Source organism: Ptychodera flava, chromosome 13 (genome assembly GCF_041260155.1).
Source record: "Ptychodera flava strain L36383 chromosome 13, AS_Pfla_20210202, whole genome shotgun sequence".
Taxonomy (NCBI): domain Eukaryota; kingdom Metazoa; phylum Hemichordata; class Enteropneusta; family Ptychoderidae; genus Ptychodera; species Ptychodera flava.
Window position 1 is genome coordinate 27,900,941 of NC_091940.1, and position 17,183 is coordinate 27,918,123.

The 17,183-nt window shown below is 37.1% G+C and overlaps 1 protein-coding gene across 2 annotated transcripts; it reads left to right on the plus strand.

The window, feature by feature from the left end:
• The first annotated feature begins 592 nt into the window (after window positions 1-592).
• On the plus strand, window positions 593-13,397 carry LOC139148053 (CUB domain-containing protein 2-like). 2 transcript variants are annotated; one of them, XM_070719323.1, is made up of 8 exons: window positions 593-715; window positions 1,116-1,287; window positions 1,934-2,073; window positions 2,574-2,778; window positions 3,181-3,332; window positions 8,545-8,761; window positions 10,798-10,964; window positions 12,309-13,397. In XM_070719323.1, the coding sequence occupies exons 2-7, from the start codon at window positions 1,155-1,157 to the stop codon at window positions 10,932-10,934; spliced, it is 984 nt and encodes a 327-aa protein (XP_070575424.1). In that variant the 5' UTR covers window positions 593-715; window positions 1,116-1,154; the 3' UTR covers window positions 10,935-10,964; window positions 12,309-13,397. The 2 variants fall into 2 exon arrangements, with proteins under 2 accessions (XP_070575424.1, XP_070575425.1); XM_070719324.1 differs by lacking the exons at window positions 8,545-8,761; window positions 10,798-10,964; window positions 12,309-13,397 and adding an exon at window positions 3,552-3,730 and having other exon boundaries at window positions 623-715.
• Window positions 13,398-17,183: the final 3,786 nt, after the last annotated feature.

The following is a 17,183-nucleotide window of genomic DNA, read 5'->3' on the forward strand; positions in this document are numbered from 1 at the left end:
AAAAGTAATTCAGTGAATGGATTAAAATCCCAGAACATTACTCATGGCCTCTTTGTGTGTTAAATATCCTAAATAGAATTCAGTATGACCTAATACCACAGGAATTAATAATCCCCCTACATTCATTGGAAAGTGTAGCTGTTATCACTGACTTGTTACCATGTGAACCCTCATTACTACAACGACATGAAAAAGACAATTTCGGCTGATGAAATTAAAAAGAGTAATAAACAAATGTTAAAATGGACTAGATGCATATTAATAAAAACAAAAAAACTGCAACTTCATACGTATAGGGTTCATAATCATTGACTGTATATCAAGCTCGTTTAAATAGCGTTTGACTCACTTGTTAAATCGTTAGATTGAGCATAAGTTGATATATTTTTGATTCAATGAATTTTAATTTGGTTTGTCACATCGTCGCCCCAATATCAGCTGTGATTCAAAGTAGTTGGATTATCAAGTCTGTGACTTGAAAATCGCTTCATCAGCGAGGCGGATCAGGAGGGCAAACACATGTAATATGCTTTGTTTCTTCGAGAACCAGACTTCACAAAGTTTCGCTTTACCTCCAGTCAGGTGTGACGATGTCACGTCGCCATGGAGTCGAAGTGTAAACGTTCGTCATTTCCGTTGCGCAGAGTTGCCCGTCATTGCGACGAAAGGCGCTTGCAGTAGCTTCTATCAGTTAGCAATTTTGGGAAAAAGTGAGGTAAGACCTTTATACGCTGGCGTGATTTGGTCGCTGTAAATAATTTCGACTACTTAGTTAACCGAGCTCTTACTTCTTTGTCAGCGAGTATTGACTACAGCCGTGGCGTCATTATCTTATTTCCTCTTGTTTTCTCCCGTGAGAACGTCTTACTGGCAATATGATTCATTATGGTAAATACTATGGAGCAGATATCTTAAAATAAGCTCATCTCAGAGATGTGCATATCGGTCCGCCAGTGACCGTCGGTAACGCCGCTTGGTAAACAGCAGACTCTTGTTGTTTTGATATGGAAATCCCAGTAGTTTTCCTCCCGATTCGTGCACCCCGGCCGCTCCATGCAATGAACCGTATACTAGACCCAGGTTAGCTCAAATAAAATGTCGTTTGTTCCTTTCAGATTCACTAAATCATCGTGATACGACAATTACGCCTGGACATGGCGGCGTCGAAGTACAAGGGGGTACGAGTTCTTGTTGCCATAATCTGCGTCACGTGCTTGACACTTTCGCACGGCAGGGAAGTCGATATCCATCGAACAGATGTCGACAGTTTGACGGCATACGACAAGGGTCAGTGAGTCTTTAGAATGAATGTATGGTCCTGAAACAAGTTTGTTTTTCTCTTTAAGCGTGTACAGAATAGAAAACCTCATATCGTGAGTTCGCTATAAGAAAAATGGGAAAAGAACTTCGCAGTGACGGAAATTTATTTATTTATTTATTTATTTTTTATCAGTCCAACATCCAACAGGCGTTAGCCCTCTTACAGGATGAGGTACGCATAACCCACTAACCCCCAATGGAGCACTTAGGAGTAAAGTGGCTTGCTCAGGGGCACAGCACCGTGCTAGAGTCTCGAACTCACCGTATTCCGACAGTGAGTTCATTACTCTGGACATACCAGGTCTTGAACCGGGTCTCGAACCCACCATCCTCTGATAGTGAGTCCGTTGCCCTACCCACTGGTCCACCGTGCCTCCTTCAAGTAAAGTTCGAATGGATCAGTAAACAGACCAATTGGGAAAAAACCTGATATATGCAATCACAAGCTGCGCAAGACCTGAAAGTAGCAAAAGCAAAAAAGGCCTGCTGTCGAAATGGACCGTGCTGGTTCATTGGCTACAACAACAGTAAGATCCCTCCATAAAGAGTTAAAAGGAACCACAACATAGATCCTTTGCGAAGTAACCATATACTTTCCTTCATTGTTTGATAGCCAAGAGGGCCATTGGTGACTGTGGAGGGACGTTCACGTCGTCAAGTGGTACGCTTACATCGCCGTCCTATCCATTTGACTATCCCAACTACGCCGATTGTTATTATAGCATAACCGTGACGCAAGGCTACACAATCGTGGTAAGAAACAAGAGCAACAATTAAAGGAAACAAGAAAATCCATTTTAAGGATAGAATAATAAAGGTCACACACTGGAGAATCTATGGTTGACATCAAATTTCTTAAATGCAATAAATATTCAAATATGACTGAACATTATCAGAGAGCTTTCCCTAAAACTTGATGGTCTCTGCGGTCTCCGTCACGTCTCTTTGTTTAGTAGATGGTTGTCTGTTACAAGTTAGGTAAAACCGCTGTTACAACTTAAAAGAGCCCTAAAGCTGCAAAACGGTATCGGTTACATCATACAGTGAATGTAAAATGTGCCCAAACACTTATTATATTCAATAGGCTTTTCCTCATCACATCGCGTTCAGTATTATGGGAGCTATCTAGGGAATGTTCTTATAATTTGTCCTAAATAACTTTGAGTCCAATTTTGCAATTTCTTCGAATTGAATATGAGTCCCTTGCTAGAATTGATTCTAACCATGATTCCTCAATTTCACCCCCCCTATAGTTGGAGTTCTCCTTGTTTGTAACTGAAGCAACTTTTGACACTGTCGAAATCTTTGATGGAAACAGCCGATACGATACGTCGCTGGGAGAGTTTTCTGGTTCATTCATAAATTCACAATTTACATCATCGGGACGAAGCCTGTACATACACTTCCATTCAGATGGCTCTACCACAGCAAGCGGATTCTATGCCACTTATAGGCTTGGTAAACACGGTTATGGTTTTCTTCTCGAACTCTCTGGTCTCATTTTCACCCATACTGGGTGAATGGATTTAAAAGAGGAAGTTGCAATCATATCATTGGACGATGAGATCATAATATATAATTAATGAATAGTGTATCTTTCTTCCATTAGCATAGCCGCCATAGTATTTTTCCGTTCCTTCCTACTTTACATATCGGCATTACATCAGAATGACAGATGTACAGTTGATTACTACTTTTTACAAAAATCATTTTAATAATAAAAATTTCGACGTGACATAAACATATTTAAATGAACTCTCGCGAAGAAGAAAAACGTCAACTAGAAAAGTTTACAAAAAATAGACGATAATCTGCCCTTTTACTACCGAAATTCACGTGTTATAGATATTTTTTCTACAGGAACTCAGACCTCGGGGTATTCATTAGGAGATTGTGGCGGAACGTTTACGTCTGACTCTGGCACTCTCGTATCGCCGTCTTATCCAAGCCACTATTCGGATTCCGCTGACTGCTTTTACCACATATCAACGTCAAGCGGTAACACCATCACGGTAAGCTGGCGACAATCAATTTTTCGAAGTCCCCTTTTTACCCCCTGTCCTGCTTTCGACTGACGTCGACAAAATATTTCATCACAAAATGAAGTATGTTTGTTTCGTTCTTGCCCGTCTTGGTGTGACAGGATTTACAGGTAAACGCATGATGCAGACACCGTTTAATATCTGACTTTGTCGGAATATTATAAATTCATTCTCGATTTTTTTCCACAGGCAATTGATGCCAACATTATTTCATCGAACAGTGCGTCACCATGAGGCAGCAGGACTCTGTTTTGATTCAAAATTTCCCGACTGGAAAGCGTTAATCATTTACCCATAAAATATCACCTTCTGGCATTTGCTTTGTCCAAGAATATGTGGGCTGTGACAAACCGTTTGTCACCAGTAAACATTTCGTCCTGTCAGAAACCGAGCCGAACTTTTCCCCTTATCAAAATTTGCAAAATTTGTTACAACAAAGTCGATTAGAGGAAAAAGAGGTCATGTAATATCACTGTCGGGGCTCTACAAATTAAAAACTATTGTTATTATATACAACTCTGCCCTGTCTTCCGTGAATGGAATCTGTCCAATGGCAAATGTTGTCGTCAAGTAGCCAACGTGGTCAGTCGCAATTTCAGCAGAATTGCTTGTAAGTTTCATCCTGAACAGGCGCCCAAAACGCTAAAATTCGACATTTTTGGCACTTCAAGACCACTTTCAATGCTTCCATATCTAGGCCCATAAATGGTGTACACTTATCAAATGACCTGTATTGATTCGGTCGTTGACGTTCAGAAAAAGGAATGCCCAAAATTTAACACAGCGAAGTAGAATTGCCCCCAAACCGCACCATCACACACGACATATATAGAGACCTATCAGCTGTCTCCATAAATTAATACAAATGCAACTTGTAAGTGCACTCAGTGCTGCAAAACACAAACTTGTCAGATTGTACTTTGCAGCTTCATATCTAGTCCATTTACAGCATCCCTTGCAATACAATGCAATATAGTTGACGAACCTAGAAATGTTCTTTTCTATGAAGTTTTTTTGTTGATTTGCATTCATATGAGTACCTGAAAATTTTTTAGCTTGGTTGCCCAAAAATTAATGTTGGGTAACTCTTGTGATTTGCATAATCCAAAATGGCCGCCAAATCATCTCTAAGGTTCAACTTTTGACCTAGAAATGTTCTTTCGTATGAGGTTTCTTGTTGATTTTCATTCATTTTGGTAGTTGAAACCATTTTAGACTGGTTGCACACAAAATTTTATGTTTGGCAATGCTCGTAATTTGCATTATCTAAGATGGCCGCCAAATCATTACTAAAATTTAACTTTTGACCAACACATGTTCTTTGGTACGAAAATTCTTGTCGATTTACATTCATTTTGGTATTTGAAACAATTTTAGCTAGGTTGCCCGAAAGTTAATATTGGCAAACTAACGTAACTTGCATAATCAAAGATGGTCGCCAACATGACCTCTTAAATTTAACTTTTTGCCCTTATGTCATTATATGATGTGTAATACCTCTCTTCTAGGGTATTCATAGGTGCAGAAACCATTCCTGATATAACTTTGTTAGTCACAGGTCAAATTCACAGGTTAAAGGTCAGGTCAAGGTTAAATTTGACTTTTGGCTTGGCAACAGTTGGAAAGAAAAACTTAAAGAACACTCATGATTCTCTTTATCGGATTTTCTTTATGTGAAGCCTGTTTTCAGGCCACAAGAACCGATACTCAAAATTAAATAGGTGTTATTTTGGCAATGAATTGTAAATATTTGTGTGCTCCCACGCATATCCAGGATCAAAAAACAATCCATAATATTGTCCTTGCTGTAAAAATCCGCTCCGGCATCCCCATCATTCTCTTCTTCAACATTATGTCAACATTATCCCCTGGTCATCATCTGTAGCCTCCCTAACACCCTCCTTGCCAACACCCTGGCCATCTGTTGCTTGAAGAATTCATCTGGCACAAGACAACTAATTCATTTCCCATAAGCCACCACAGTAGCTTTGAGCTCGATTTTCCATTTTAAAACATTCAGCGGCACGAATCCTCTTAACAGGTGTTAGGTCAATGTCAGCTTGACTACTGATTAATTTTTCGTGTGGGCAAGTCCACGGAAATTTTGAGATAGCGATGAAAATAGCGCCCTCAGTGGTGTTTTTGACAAATTTCAGGCTTATTGTTATGATTTCTATTAGCCCTAGAACTCATATTACCACCAAATGCTTCAGCCATTATTCACAACAGTCTGCATTTTGATTCAGGCAGAAAAATATCTTTACAAAAATTCTTGACGTTAAAGTTCAAACTAAACAAGCATCCATGCAGATATCAAAACTTCAAGGTCTGCACTATTTTTCTTCCGAACTATCTTCCTGGGTAACGAACCGGAAGTGAATTGGTGATCTTGTGCCATTTGTTAATGTATGGATTGCAGCAGTCATCTCCACCAAAGTAGTTACAGTACGGTGTGCATGACAGATATTCTTTTTTGTGGCAGCGGAATGCTTCAATGATACTTTTCTTAGATTGTGCATTACATTGATTCTAAATCAATTAACTCCGGCAGTGCTGGGTAACCCTTAGCAATGACAGGAACAGAAATACTAGCTAGCAATTCCCATCCAAATCTGTACCAGCTGACTCTTCTGGTGAAGCTTGATAGCCTTCTGCTTTCCACAACATCTACTTTTAAATGAATCCTCAACACGTGCAACACACATGTCCATTTAATATAACAGTAAACAGCAAAAGGAAATAGGAAACTAATGCTAATGCCAGTGCCCTGAATTAAAGAAATCTTATTCAAAAGTAAGGCTCTTCTCTCTATTTCCTTTCATTGTTGTGTCACTGCCCGACTGAATTGTACTATCGAATTTCTAGTTTAACGCAGAGTTGCGTATTTAAAATGAACAGGCAGGAGTAGAGAACATCAGCTGAAATACTTTAAAGCTACGTTTACAAGGTTTACCTCGGCCCAAAACTTGCTGATGTGTTGAAGATACAATGTTTCTAAAATTGTAGTTGTTCAATCAATGTATTTTGGCTCACAAGTAATGATATGTATATTTTTTATTTCATTCCTAAATTTCTGTATACACTGACCCTAAGACACACCTAAAACCTTTAAGCTTTTTTTCCGTGGCTCAACACAAGTCAATAGCTCGTTAAATTTTGAAAGGAGCACCGTAATCTATAAGAATAGAGCTAATGCATCTTACGTACTACCGGCATTGTTACCAACAATATGACGTCTTGAATGACCCAAAGAGGATAACACTATAAATTATACGGTGAAAGAGCTGACTTAATATATAGCTTCATCCGAGTGTATTTCCAGCGCTCCAGCACGCCTTGTACATTTTGTATTGTCACAGTAGAATGTATTTGAACTGAACTGTCCACACAACAGGAAAGCCTGCCAGTTGAAGAAACCCTACACATAAAAAAAGAAACAAAATCTATGTTGATGGCCCAATGAGACGTTTTTGTATCATTTAAACTTAACGAACCACCTTGCCCGTGCCTTCACGCTCCTTCAAGTTCATGTGATAAAGTTAGATTCAGTGATACTATAATTCATCGATCGCCATGATAGTCTCTTCAAAGCTGACGGTGTTCTGATACGACGTGGCGTCGGCTGATAACCGTGGAATGTTTTGTTAGCGATCAGTAACTTGCTCATTCAAATGCTATGCTAAGTGTGAATTTGATTATCCTGATACATTTATAAACCGTAAGGCTGCATTCACAAGCACCTCGGGGGGGGGGATCAAAAACATGTTGTCTGACTTTTTCAAATAGCCCTCCCAAACAAACTCAAAAAGCTTTCAAGTGCCCCTTCTGACTTGCAATAATTTTACAACCCCTCCAAAGGACTTTACAAAAATTACAGTGGGGTAGGCTAGTGTTTTGGCATGGGTCGCAATTTTTTGCGCAAGCATTTTGATGAGTCATAAAATTTCACGCCTTTGAGGGAGGTCACCCTTTTTTGTGCAACTATTAGAAGATAAAATGTGGCCAATGTAGTGCTGCGTCCAAAAATATCAAATCATAATACTCTGAAGTCTATAAGGCAAACTATTAACAACCTTCGCCCCAAAAATAATTTGTTTAAATGCACTTGGCTTCAAGTGGGAGGTAAAAAGTGCATGTGTGTACAAGAAATTTGATTTTGGAATTTCACCAAAAATTATACACTGTTGATCCTTTATACATGGCGATCTATGAAAAAACTATTAACAATATTTTTCTATCATAAAATTAGCAATATTCCTGCATCTATAGACGTAAGCTGATAATTTATGTCAATGTACTTGATTAAGTACTTTTCCATGACAAATGGTACAAATGTACTTCATTAGAATGTTGTGTTTAAAGTGAAGGTGTGGACAACAAACATGATATTGGAATATCACCCCAAATATTTATTTACATCTCAGTATTAGTCTATACGTAAACTATTAAATATATTTCCTGAAAAAAATACTTGCTTTATCTACTAAATGCTGTTAAATATTCAATTTTAGGCTGCAATAAGTTTCTTGATAAACAATAACAATGCTCTCTGCACAATTGCAAGAATGACTTTTCTCATCCGTCAGAAAAAACTGAACATAACTTAATGGTATAAAATGATGACATGAGTTAAATTACCTTTTGGCCAAACATGTATGTTTTGTTCTGTGTATCAAGTGCAATTTCTTGTTTTTCTCCCAACAGTACACTAGAATAACAAACATTCTGTTTGGCAAATATTCTGTATATTTGTAAAGACCGTAATCATTGTTATTGATGATTCTAATCATGACTTGAATTCAATTTTAAACAATAACGCCGCTTCTAGGAGTTGAACAAGAAACTGCAGTGGATACACAAAACAAAACCACCCAAAAGATAGCCAAACGTTACAGCTATAAATTGATAACCCAACACACATTCCATATCAATCATGGAGACAGTTTTGTTTCCAGTCCCCCTGTAAGTCCCCAAATCTTTTCAATGCCCCCAACATACCCTTCACATTTTCAAATCCTCATTATTTCTCCCGCCCCCTCAAGAGGTGTTTGTAAATGCAACTTTCAAAACAGGAACGTGTCAGTGAACCGAATCTCTAAAATATTACATTTATTTTCGGCCTTTATTCTTTAGAAGACATAACACCAATTTCAAGGCTCTCTATTAATATTGTTTACTCTAGATCGATATTTCTTATGTTGACACTGAATCGTGCTGTGATTACGTTGAAGTCTTCGATGGAACATCACGAACGGCCACGTCATTACGTCGCTTGTCCGGTAGCCATATCTCAATTGATCCAATCACATCGTCAGGGAGTAATCTATACATCCACTTTCATTCGGACTCTTCGATGAGCGACAGAGGATTCTACGCAACTTACACAGTCAATAATTTTGGTAAGACCCCATTCTACTGGCGGCGTTTACCATTTCAAATACTTTATCTTATCGTGGTCCATGCATGATGATAGCTCTCCGTAGACTGATTAAGGGAGCCTTCAGTAATTACAGGGGTGGGTGAGCCGGGGGGATTTGGGCAGGGTCACTTTTTAGAAAACTGTCCATTGGGGAGAGGCAATTTTATAAACCTATCTAGGGGGTCACTTTTAACAGAATTGAAGCTGATTTTACGGTTAAACCTTCATTGTCCATTTGATATTTCCTTAATAGGAAATCACCGACGAAATACATACACATTATCAACAAGTTTCACAAGCAAAGAAGATGCAGTAATATCCTACATTAAACACCTTGAACTGTAAAACTGATGAAAGACAAGAGATAAAAACACATGGGACAGGTGGCAAAGTGTTTATCAATTATCAAACGTCTCTAAATGCACACGTTGATAGTTTCTATATTGAAAACAAAACTTCATAGTTCTCTCATAGATTAGCATGTATAGTGAATCAACATTTCGGTGAAATTAAAAAATGTTTGCACACAAATTGGTTTGCAGCTACCGTAGTCTAATCAAGAACATTAGTATTAATAATAAAAAGTACATAAATACACAGATTTATCTCGTTTTGTATGGAAAAAATAATTATAGTTTCATCATAGACTACCATGTATAGTGAATCAACATTTTGATGGAATTCCAAAATCAAATTTCTTAAACACACATAGACTTGTAACCACCCTAGTCTAATCAAGTGCATTTATATCAATTATCAAACGTCCATAAATGCACATATATTGCTAGTTTTATATTTTTTTATATTCTCTCTTAGACTACCATGTACAGTGAGTCTTCATTTTCGGTGAAATACAAAAATCTAATATATTGTACAGAAATGCGCCTTTTACTTCCTAATTTAAACAAAGTACATTGAAATACATTATCAAACATATATAAATGTACAGATATAGCTTGTTTTGTGGCGGGGAAGGAGATTGTCAATATTTTGCCTAATAGACGCCATGTATTATGATTTGATATTTTGGGGTGAAGCACTATATCAGCCACTATCTTGATTGCCTCCTATAGTTGCCCAAATATGGTGACCCTTTCGCAAATGTATGAAATATCATGTTTTCAAAAATATTTGCTTGATAAATTCCGTCCCTCCCTAAACGAAAGCCCCCTGTAATTTCTGTCCCTAACTTACATAACAATCAAACCAATCGTTATGTAACTTAGCTGATACTGTTTCAGTTATTCCTGGGGAGGATACTGCAGTGGTTGAGGGGCGGGAGGGTCAAAGTTTAGAATGTCGGTCAGGGCAGGGTCATACTTTAGATAGAAGGATTTGGGAGCGTCACAATTTATAGTACAGGCATGCACGGAATTCCCCCGGCCCAGCTCTTGTAATTACTAAAGGCTCCCTAACATAAACAAAAGAGCTCTCTTGCTTACAATGACGAAGCAACGGACTCCTTGTTAAGTTCGCGAAGAATGTTTCTCTTGGATAATGGGCAAAAACTTCAAATAGCTTTCGAAGCCTGAAGCAACATATCACTGAGTACATAGTACATAAACCATATTATCATGTACTAACTGCATGATGACTACCAATGCGTCGTGCTAATTATTTTTTTGCGTAGAAACGCCTAGAAAATGTTATTATGATGTTGCAATCTCGTTTATAGTATTACAAAAGACTATGTCAATAAAGACATTTTCGAAAGTGTTTTCAGTAATAAGCGCTGCAAGCGATTAAAAACAAAGGAGACAGAGATAACGAATTTTTGCAATGCACGTTTAGGCTCCAGGGACTGATGAAACCTTCCGTTTAAAATGTGTTACGTAATAACAATAATTATCATTGTCCATGTCCAGACATTTTCAAGTCTCACTAGTGTCTGAAAAAATCAGGACTTTCATCATTTATTTTCAAGAGGGTTGGGGGACATGTGATTGTCTACTACTGTGCGTCTAATCGAATTTAAGACTCTTCTCATGATAAATATTCATCAATCAATTTCAACAGGAAGCAGTAACGCTGGTGTTATCGCTGGATCGGTGGTCGGCTGTATCATTTTCATAATCATCATCATCGCCATCATTGTTGCATGTTGTTACTACTCCCCAAAATCCTCCAAGACGACGTTCTTCTACGTCAAATAGGGCTCAAATCCACCCAACCAATGGTCAAATGTGAGTAATGTGCCAGAGGCTTTTGGCGCATAAATTATATTTCGCAACTTTCGTGTACATTTAATACGTTTTTTCACCCTATTTCTTCAAAGACAATTTCAATCGAGAACCGATCAGGTACGTTGCGTAAAAGAGATCGGTATGACAGAAAAGCACGACTTTTTAATCAATCTGGAATATATTAATTAAATAACTGATAGAAATGAAAACGACTTAAATGATTGATGGAAATGAAAGCTTCAAGAAAGCTGAGATTAATACATACATGCCACTGAACTTACGAATGCTGAAAAAATCCGTATTCGGCATGTGTCTTGAAAGAGATAATAAGGAGATTTCATAGTATGCAAGCGCTGTCATTCCGTCTCAGTCTATACCCTCTGTCCGTCTCCCTTCAATCCCTATATATATTTATATCTACATCTCTGTCTGTTTGACTCTTACTCAGGCTTCCAGCTGGTTTTAAAGCATTTAGACTACCTCAGACCATTAGGCAATGATTTTGGGCTAATGATAACACTGGCTAAATCACCAAGCTATTAACACAATTGAACTAAATTGGGATAATTAAATGAGAGAAATAATAATGAAAGTTTAATGAAATCGAAATTTTACACCTTAAATTTTGCAAAATGATAAAAAATTGAAATATTGTTTTCATCAAACAAAACAACAAAAATACATCGGCTATTGTATATCCCTTAATTCACATTCATTTCTATGAAAAGGTGGTATTTTTGTATAAATGTCATTAAGAAAGGAGACAAAATGACAAAATATTTCTAATTAATGACTTTTGAGTCAGGGCACTTTTGAAATGTCCCTGACTTTTTTCGTCATTTGGGGCTTAATAAACAGTAAATGCAGTCAGGCGAATTCACAAATTTTCATTCAAATATAAATATTGTTAATATGTATTCAACAATGTTGCATTAGGTGAAGTCATGCAATGATTTTTATTTATAAAATTTGCGCACAATCAAAAATTCGGGTACAGTTTTAAATATGGTTAACAAATACGATGGAATTTTAATAAATTTCTCGAATTCTGAAGAAATTATGCCAATCCAATTATACCGATTTAGTTCCACGTGTTTACTGTAGTAAACGTTCCTGTAAAGGGGAGGGGATCCCATTGGTGGCGAATACCTGTCTTTGTTGAAAAAATCAGAGATTGAGAGGGGGAATGTGGAATGTGGAGTTCATTCATCAGTTGTTCTCCTTGTCGGGTAGGGGCATTGCTAAATCTGCCGAATCGTAATTTGAAAATATTTGTCTCCGAGGTATAGTCTCATATTCATTATCTTCAGTATAAGTCACTTCCTTTTGGTTCCCTGTTCGCAGGCCCGGTGTCACCGACGTGTCTCAGAACGACCCATCAATGTATACGCCGCACGGTGGCGTCGTTCACACCGGCCACGGTGTACCAATGCAGGCGTACAACCAGCCCTACTACAACCAAGGCTACTACTATCCTAACCAGGCTTACCCTGCACCGAATACCGTGCAGCCGCAGTCGGATCCAGCATACCCACCAATGCCAGGAACTGTTGGGAACTGATAATGCCGTGACTTGTGCATGCATGACCGACCTACAGAAATTAACTAACGCCGTAGCAACATTCATTGACTGAGATCGGCTTTTCCATCGACTAGCAGAACGTATGACGAATTCAACTTGAGACACCAAACATGGCATAAGAAACACTAATCTTCATCGCTAAATGTAACATAGTAATAATTAAATTTGAAAATATGTTAAACAGGAGTTTGTTCTGTAATAATGATCACTATAACTATCATTCCAAGCCAAGTAGAATTATTTTCACTCATTAAACGATCGCAAACGATAAAATCGATCACTTAAAGTTGTAAGAAGATTAAAAACTACAAAAATGACGTACTCTCTTTATATGGCCTATTTATTCAGCAAATGGCGTAAAGAAAATTATATAATATACAATCATGTTGTAAAATATCTGCCTGAAGTATGATTTTACACACGTTATCATCAGAATTGTTGGAAAAATGCATGTTTCCCATTTAGACTTTCATTTATAGTGCTTGAAATTTTAAACAAATAAATGAAAGTCAGATCATAAATAATATGACTTTCATTTAAAATGCTAGAAGAATTCAATACTAACTATAGAGGGCGTTATGCATGCTGTAAGATCATAGTTCTTCTCGCCATTTAGACTAGAAAGATACCTTGACGAGCAATTGCTGAATACATTCAAAAGAAAATACCAACATGAAAGCAACAAGCATAACTCGAGCGCGCACTAGAAATTATTCTATGAAGCCAAGTAACTTACTAGGACAGAATCCGAAAGGACAGAATCCAAAAGACGATCGGATTCGGGTGCCATACTACTGTAACACTTTACGCTGAATAAATATTTACAACTTAATTAATTGTTAAATCCATAAGGTGAATTATGATTTATTCCGACGATAATGTAGAACATGTCGTCCTTCACAGGGTTTACACAGAAATAGCAAAAAAAAAAAAAAAAAAAAAAAAAAGAAACAGCCTAATGTTTATTACGGGGCTAACACCTGGGGACAACCACTAGTACATGTACTTCTAAGGCCAATATTCATTTGTGTGTGCAACCCATTGTCGTGTTATAACGTCGATATTGTTCGGACATTTCTGGGCGTGTTGACATTGTGTGACCCGAACAATCAGTTTAACTTGGACACAATACAGCACAATAGCAAACGCCTGGATATGACAATATCGCTAACGGTTTATTGTTTTCTAAGGGTTGTCGTGGTAAAAGAATGTTAAGACAACATTGTCGTCATTGCCTGTTTCGCTGAGCGGCTTACATACAGTACGGACATTCACCGGCCATTAGTCATGGCTGTATTATCTTAAGTTTGTCAAAAATATCTCGGTGGCCTGAACCGGACTCACATCGACCGTACGTTTTAAGAGCCATAATTTCATAGCTATTTATACTCTATGACTCACCCTCGTACAGTTTCAGACTTGCTTTTTCATTGCTTTTTATTTTATTTTTATTTTTTTTTATTTTATTTATTTTTTTTTATTTTATTAATCTCGAACCAACAGGTTGCCCCAATAACAGGTTCGTTTGAAAATAAAAATATAATACAAAAACGAAAAATATATAACAGTTACAACGTAAACAAACAGACAGGAGAATTCACATAAGAAATAACCAAAAAACAGCAACACAGCGAAAGACACACAGAAAAACATCCAGATAAAAGTAATCATTCAGAAAAAAGGATCTTACATAATCCATGACGAAAATTACTTAAGTTATTAAAAATATCTATTTTTTGCTTGTTACAGATAGAATTAAAATATGTCTGAGATCGTGATAAAATGAGTGTTTCAAGATATTCGTACGTGCTGACACTGGTCTAAAAAGAACAGCACGACGCAATGTAAAAGCAGGAACGTTAAAATGAATCTGTGCAAGGACATCTGGCACACTATAAACTGAGTGAAGGATTTTATAAAGAAAAAGAGTGTCTAAAAATTTTCGCCTGTTCTCCAATGTGGGAAGGCGAAATTCATAACATAGGTTACTATACAGAGCCCTTGAGTAAGCCATCGATTTTCGGAAACAAAGATACTTGATAAATTTTATTTGGACTCTTTCTAATTTCCTTATTAAATATAATTGATGAGGGGACCAGATGGGTGAGCAGTATTCAACGTGGCTTCTGACGTAGGAGACATACAATGTTTTTAAAACTTTGATGCTATTAAAATATTTACAAGAACGCTTGATAAATCCAAGCATTTTAAAAGCCTTTGAAACAACATGGTTAATGTGCATACTCCAGTTAAGTTTACTTGTTAAAATACACCAAGGTCTTTTACAAAGTTGGTGCGAAAAGTAAACTCCTTTAAATCACGGTTTATGCTAGCGGCAAACCTATTCCTGGAAGCGCTTGAGAAGGCACAAGACAGCTTGTCAAAATTGCCAGCTTAAAATGGATTTCCTTAAAGCGTAGATGTCGAGAAATTGCCTGTACTGGTGCAATCTATGAATCCAAGCGCAACACTATCGACAAAACAATTTGCAATATACATATATATCACTTGCTGTCTTGTTGCATTTTTAAATTTTGTCGTTAAATTTGTACGTTGTATTTGTATTTTCAATTTAATAGAAATCTCCCCTCCTACTCCCCCTTTTAAGGTATTTTAAATTGTTATGAATTGATGTTGGGACTGACGGTATGTGATTGGTGGGCACAAACTTCAGCTACCGATAGAAATGAGTTTCCAGGGGCCTCTTATGTATTCATGCCCTATTCCTACCCCTGATGTTCCCCCCAGTGCGACACTAACGATTGAGCTGTGCGAAACTCTGTATGTGTCCATTGACCTTCACGAGACATAAAGTCTTTGGTAAGGCTACATTTGCAAACACCTCTTGAAGGGGGGGGATTCAAAAAATATTTGCAGATTTTCAAACGCCCTCTAACAAACTCACAATGCGTTCCAATCCAACCTTTTGACTTGCTGTAATTTTGAACTTGGAGTCCCCCACCTCAAAGGAAGGCTAAATGAGGCCAATATTATATACTACTAGTGCTTTGTCCAAAAATATTAGTAATACATGGATGTCTATTGGCAAACTGTTAACATTTTCCAAATAAAAAAGAAGCTATATCTGTACGTTTATAGTCGCGCCAGCGGCTTACTGACTACGCATGCGCGTATTCATAATATACTATGCGAGTAACCGGAAGTGTACCCTTCTTTCGTGGGCGCCGCCATGTTTTTTTGAGTGCTCGTAAATAAACAAATTTGAAACGTGCTCTCTATTATTTTATAACATGCCATTAATAAAATATATGTTTTTATTAGCGAGTAATTATTATTATCCACCCTGTCGCTGATACAAAATTTCTTATCACGCCTAAAAATTAAAAGAAGAGAGAAAACTGTCGTGCATATGAACGAGAACATTCGCAAAGAATGCTGGGATTGAATCTTAGAAAGGCGCCCTCTGTGTCAATAACTATGTGCAAAATTTACCCGTTTTTAGAACTAACGCTTGTAAATGTACTTTGCTTAAAAATGTGACTTTTGGATTTTATAGATAATGTTGATTCACAATACATGTGATAAAAACCATAAACAAGTTTTCCAATGTAAGACTAGCAATATCTTTGCATTTATAGACGTTTGATGATTGACATGAATATACAGGGTTACTAGTGCACATGTGTACAAGAAATTTAATTTTTGAATTTCACCGAAGATGTTCATCCACTGTACATGGGGGTCTGTGAGGGAACTGAATAATTTTTTTCCCAATGTAAAACTTGCAATGATTTGTGTATATATAGACGTTGGATAATTGACACTATCATCCATTCCTTTATATTACCAAAGCCGAAAGGCCGAAACCGTAAGAGTTAAGAGTATTCAGCAAACGAAAATAGAGGCATTGATTTATAGCTCAGACATGATTATACTTTTGTTAACCTTTCTATTAATAAGTAGCATATATGCGAAGAAGTCTCGTTTAATGGTGTTATTGTGAAGGTTTTGAATTTAAAAGAAACATAATACGTTTTTTTTTTAATATTCTCATCCAAAAATGGAATAGTAATCACACTAATGCAAACTTGGCACTTCGCATTTAAAAATTTCCCATGTATAAACTTATAGTTATCAATACTTAATACATTTTTAGCTGGAAGTATCATTCAGTTAGGCAAGAAATACAACTTTTTAAACCACTGCTGGTATTGACCGACAATATCTCAGGGTAGCGCATTAAGTCTATTCCACGTTCACATGGTTAAACATCATTTTGTTAGTCACCAGAAGGTCTCACCAAAAGTTATTTGAATACTAATCTTCAAAAGGTAAAAATAAACCATATAATTATCATTTTATTATTGTGTTGACTTGATCTCTCTCGACAAGAGAGTCTTTCTTTTTACACCGCAAAGTTCCTGTGGACGACGATCAGCATCAACTTATTAATATAATGCCTTTCGTTGAAAAGTTACACAGCATACAGTGCAAGTTTTCGCTAGGAAAGGCAAAACATCAAATTGTAACAACTTTAGATATCTTATGTCTATCGTTTTGTGGATGTAGTAGTGTCGGCGAACTTCCATTTTTTCTACCTAACGAATCAGCGAATCACACAAATCAAGCGCGTCTTTGTACATTGAAGCTTATTTGCAGGGAAATCCTGACACTAA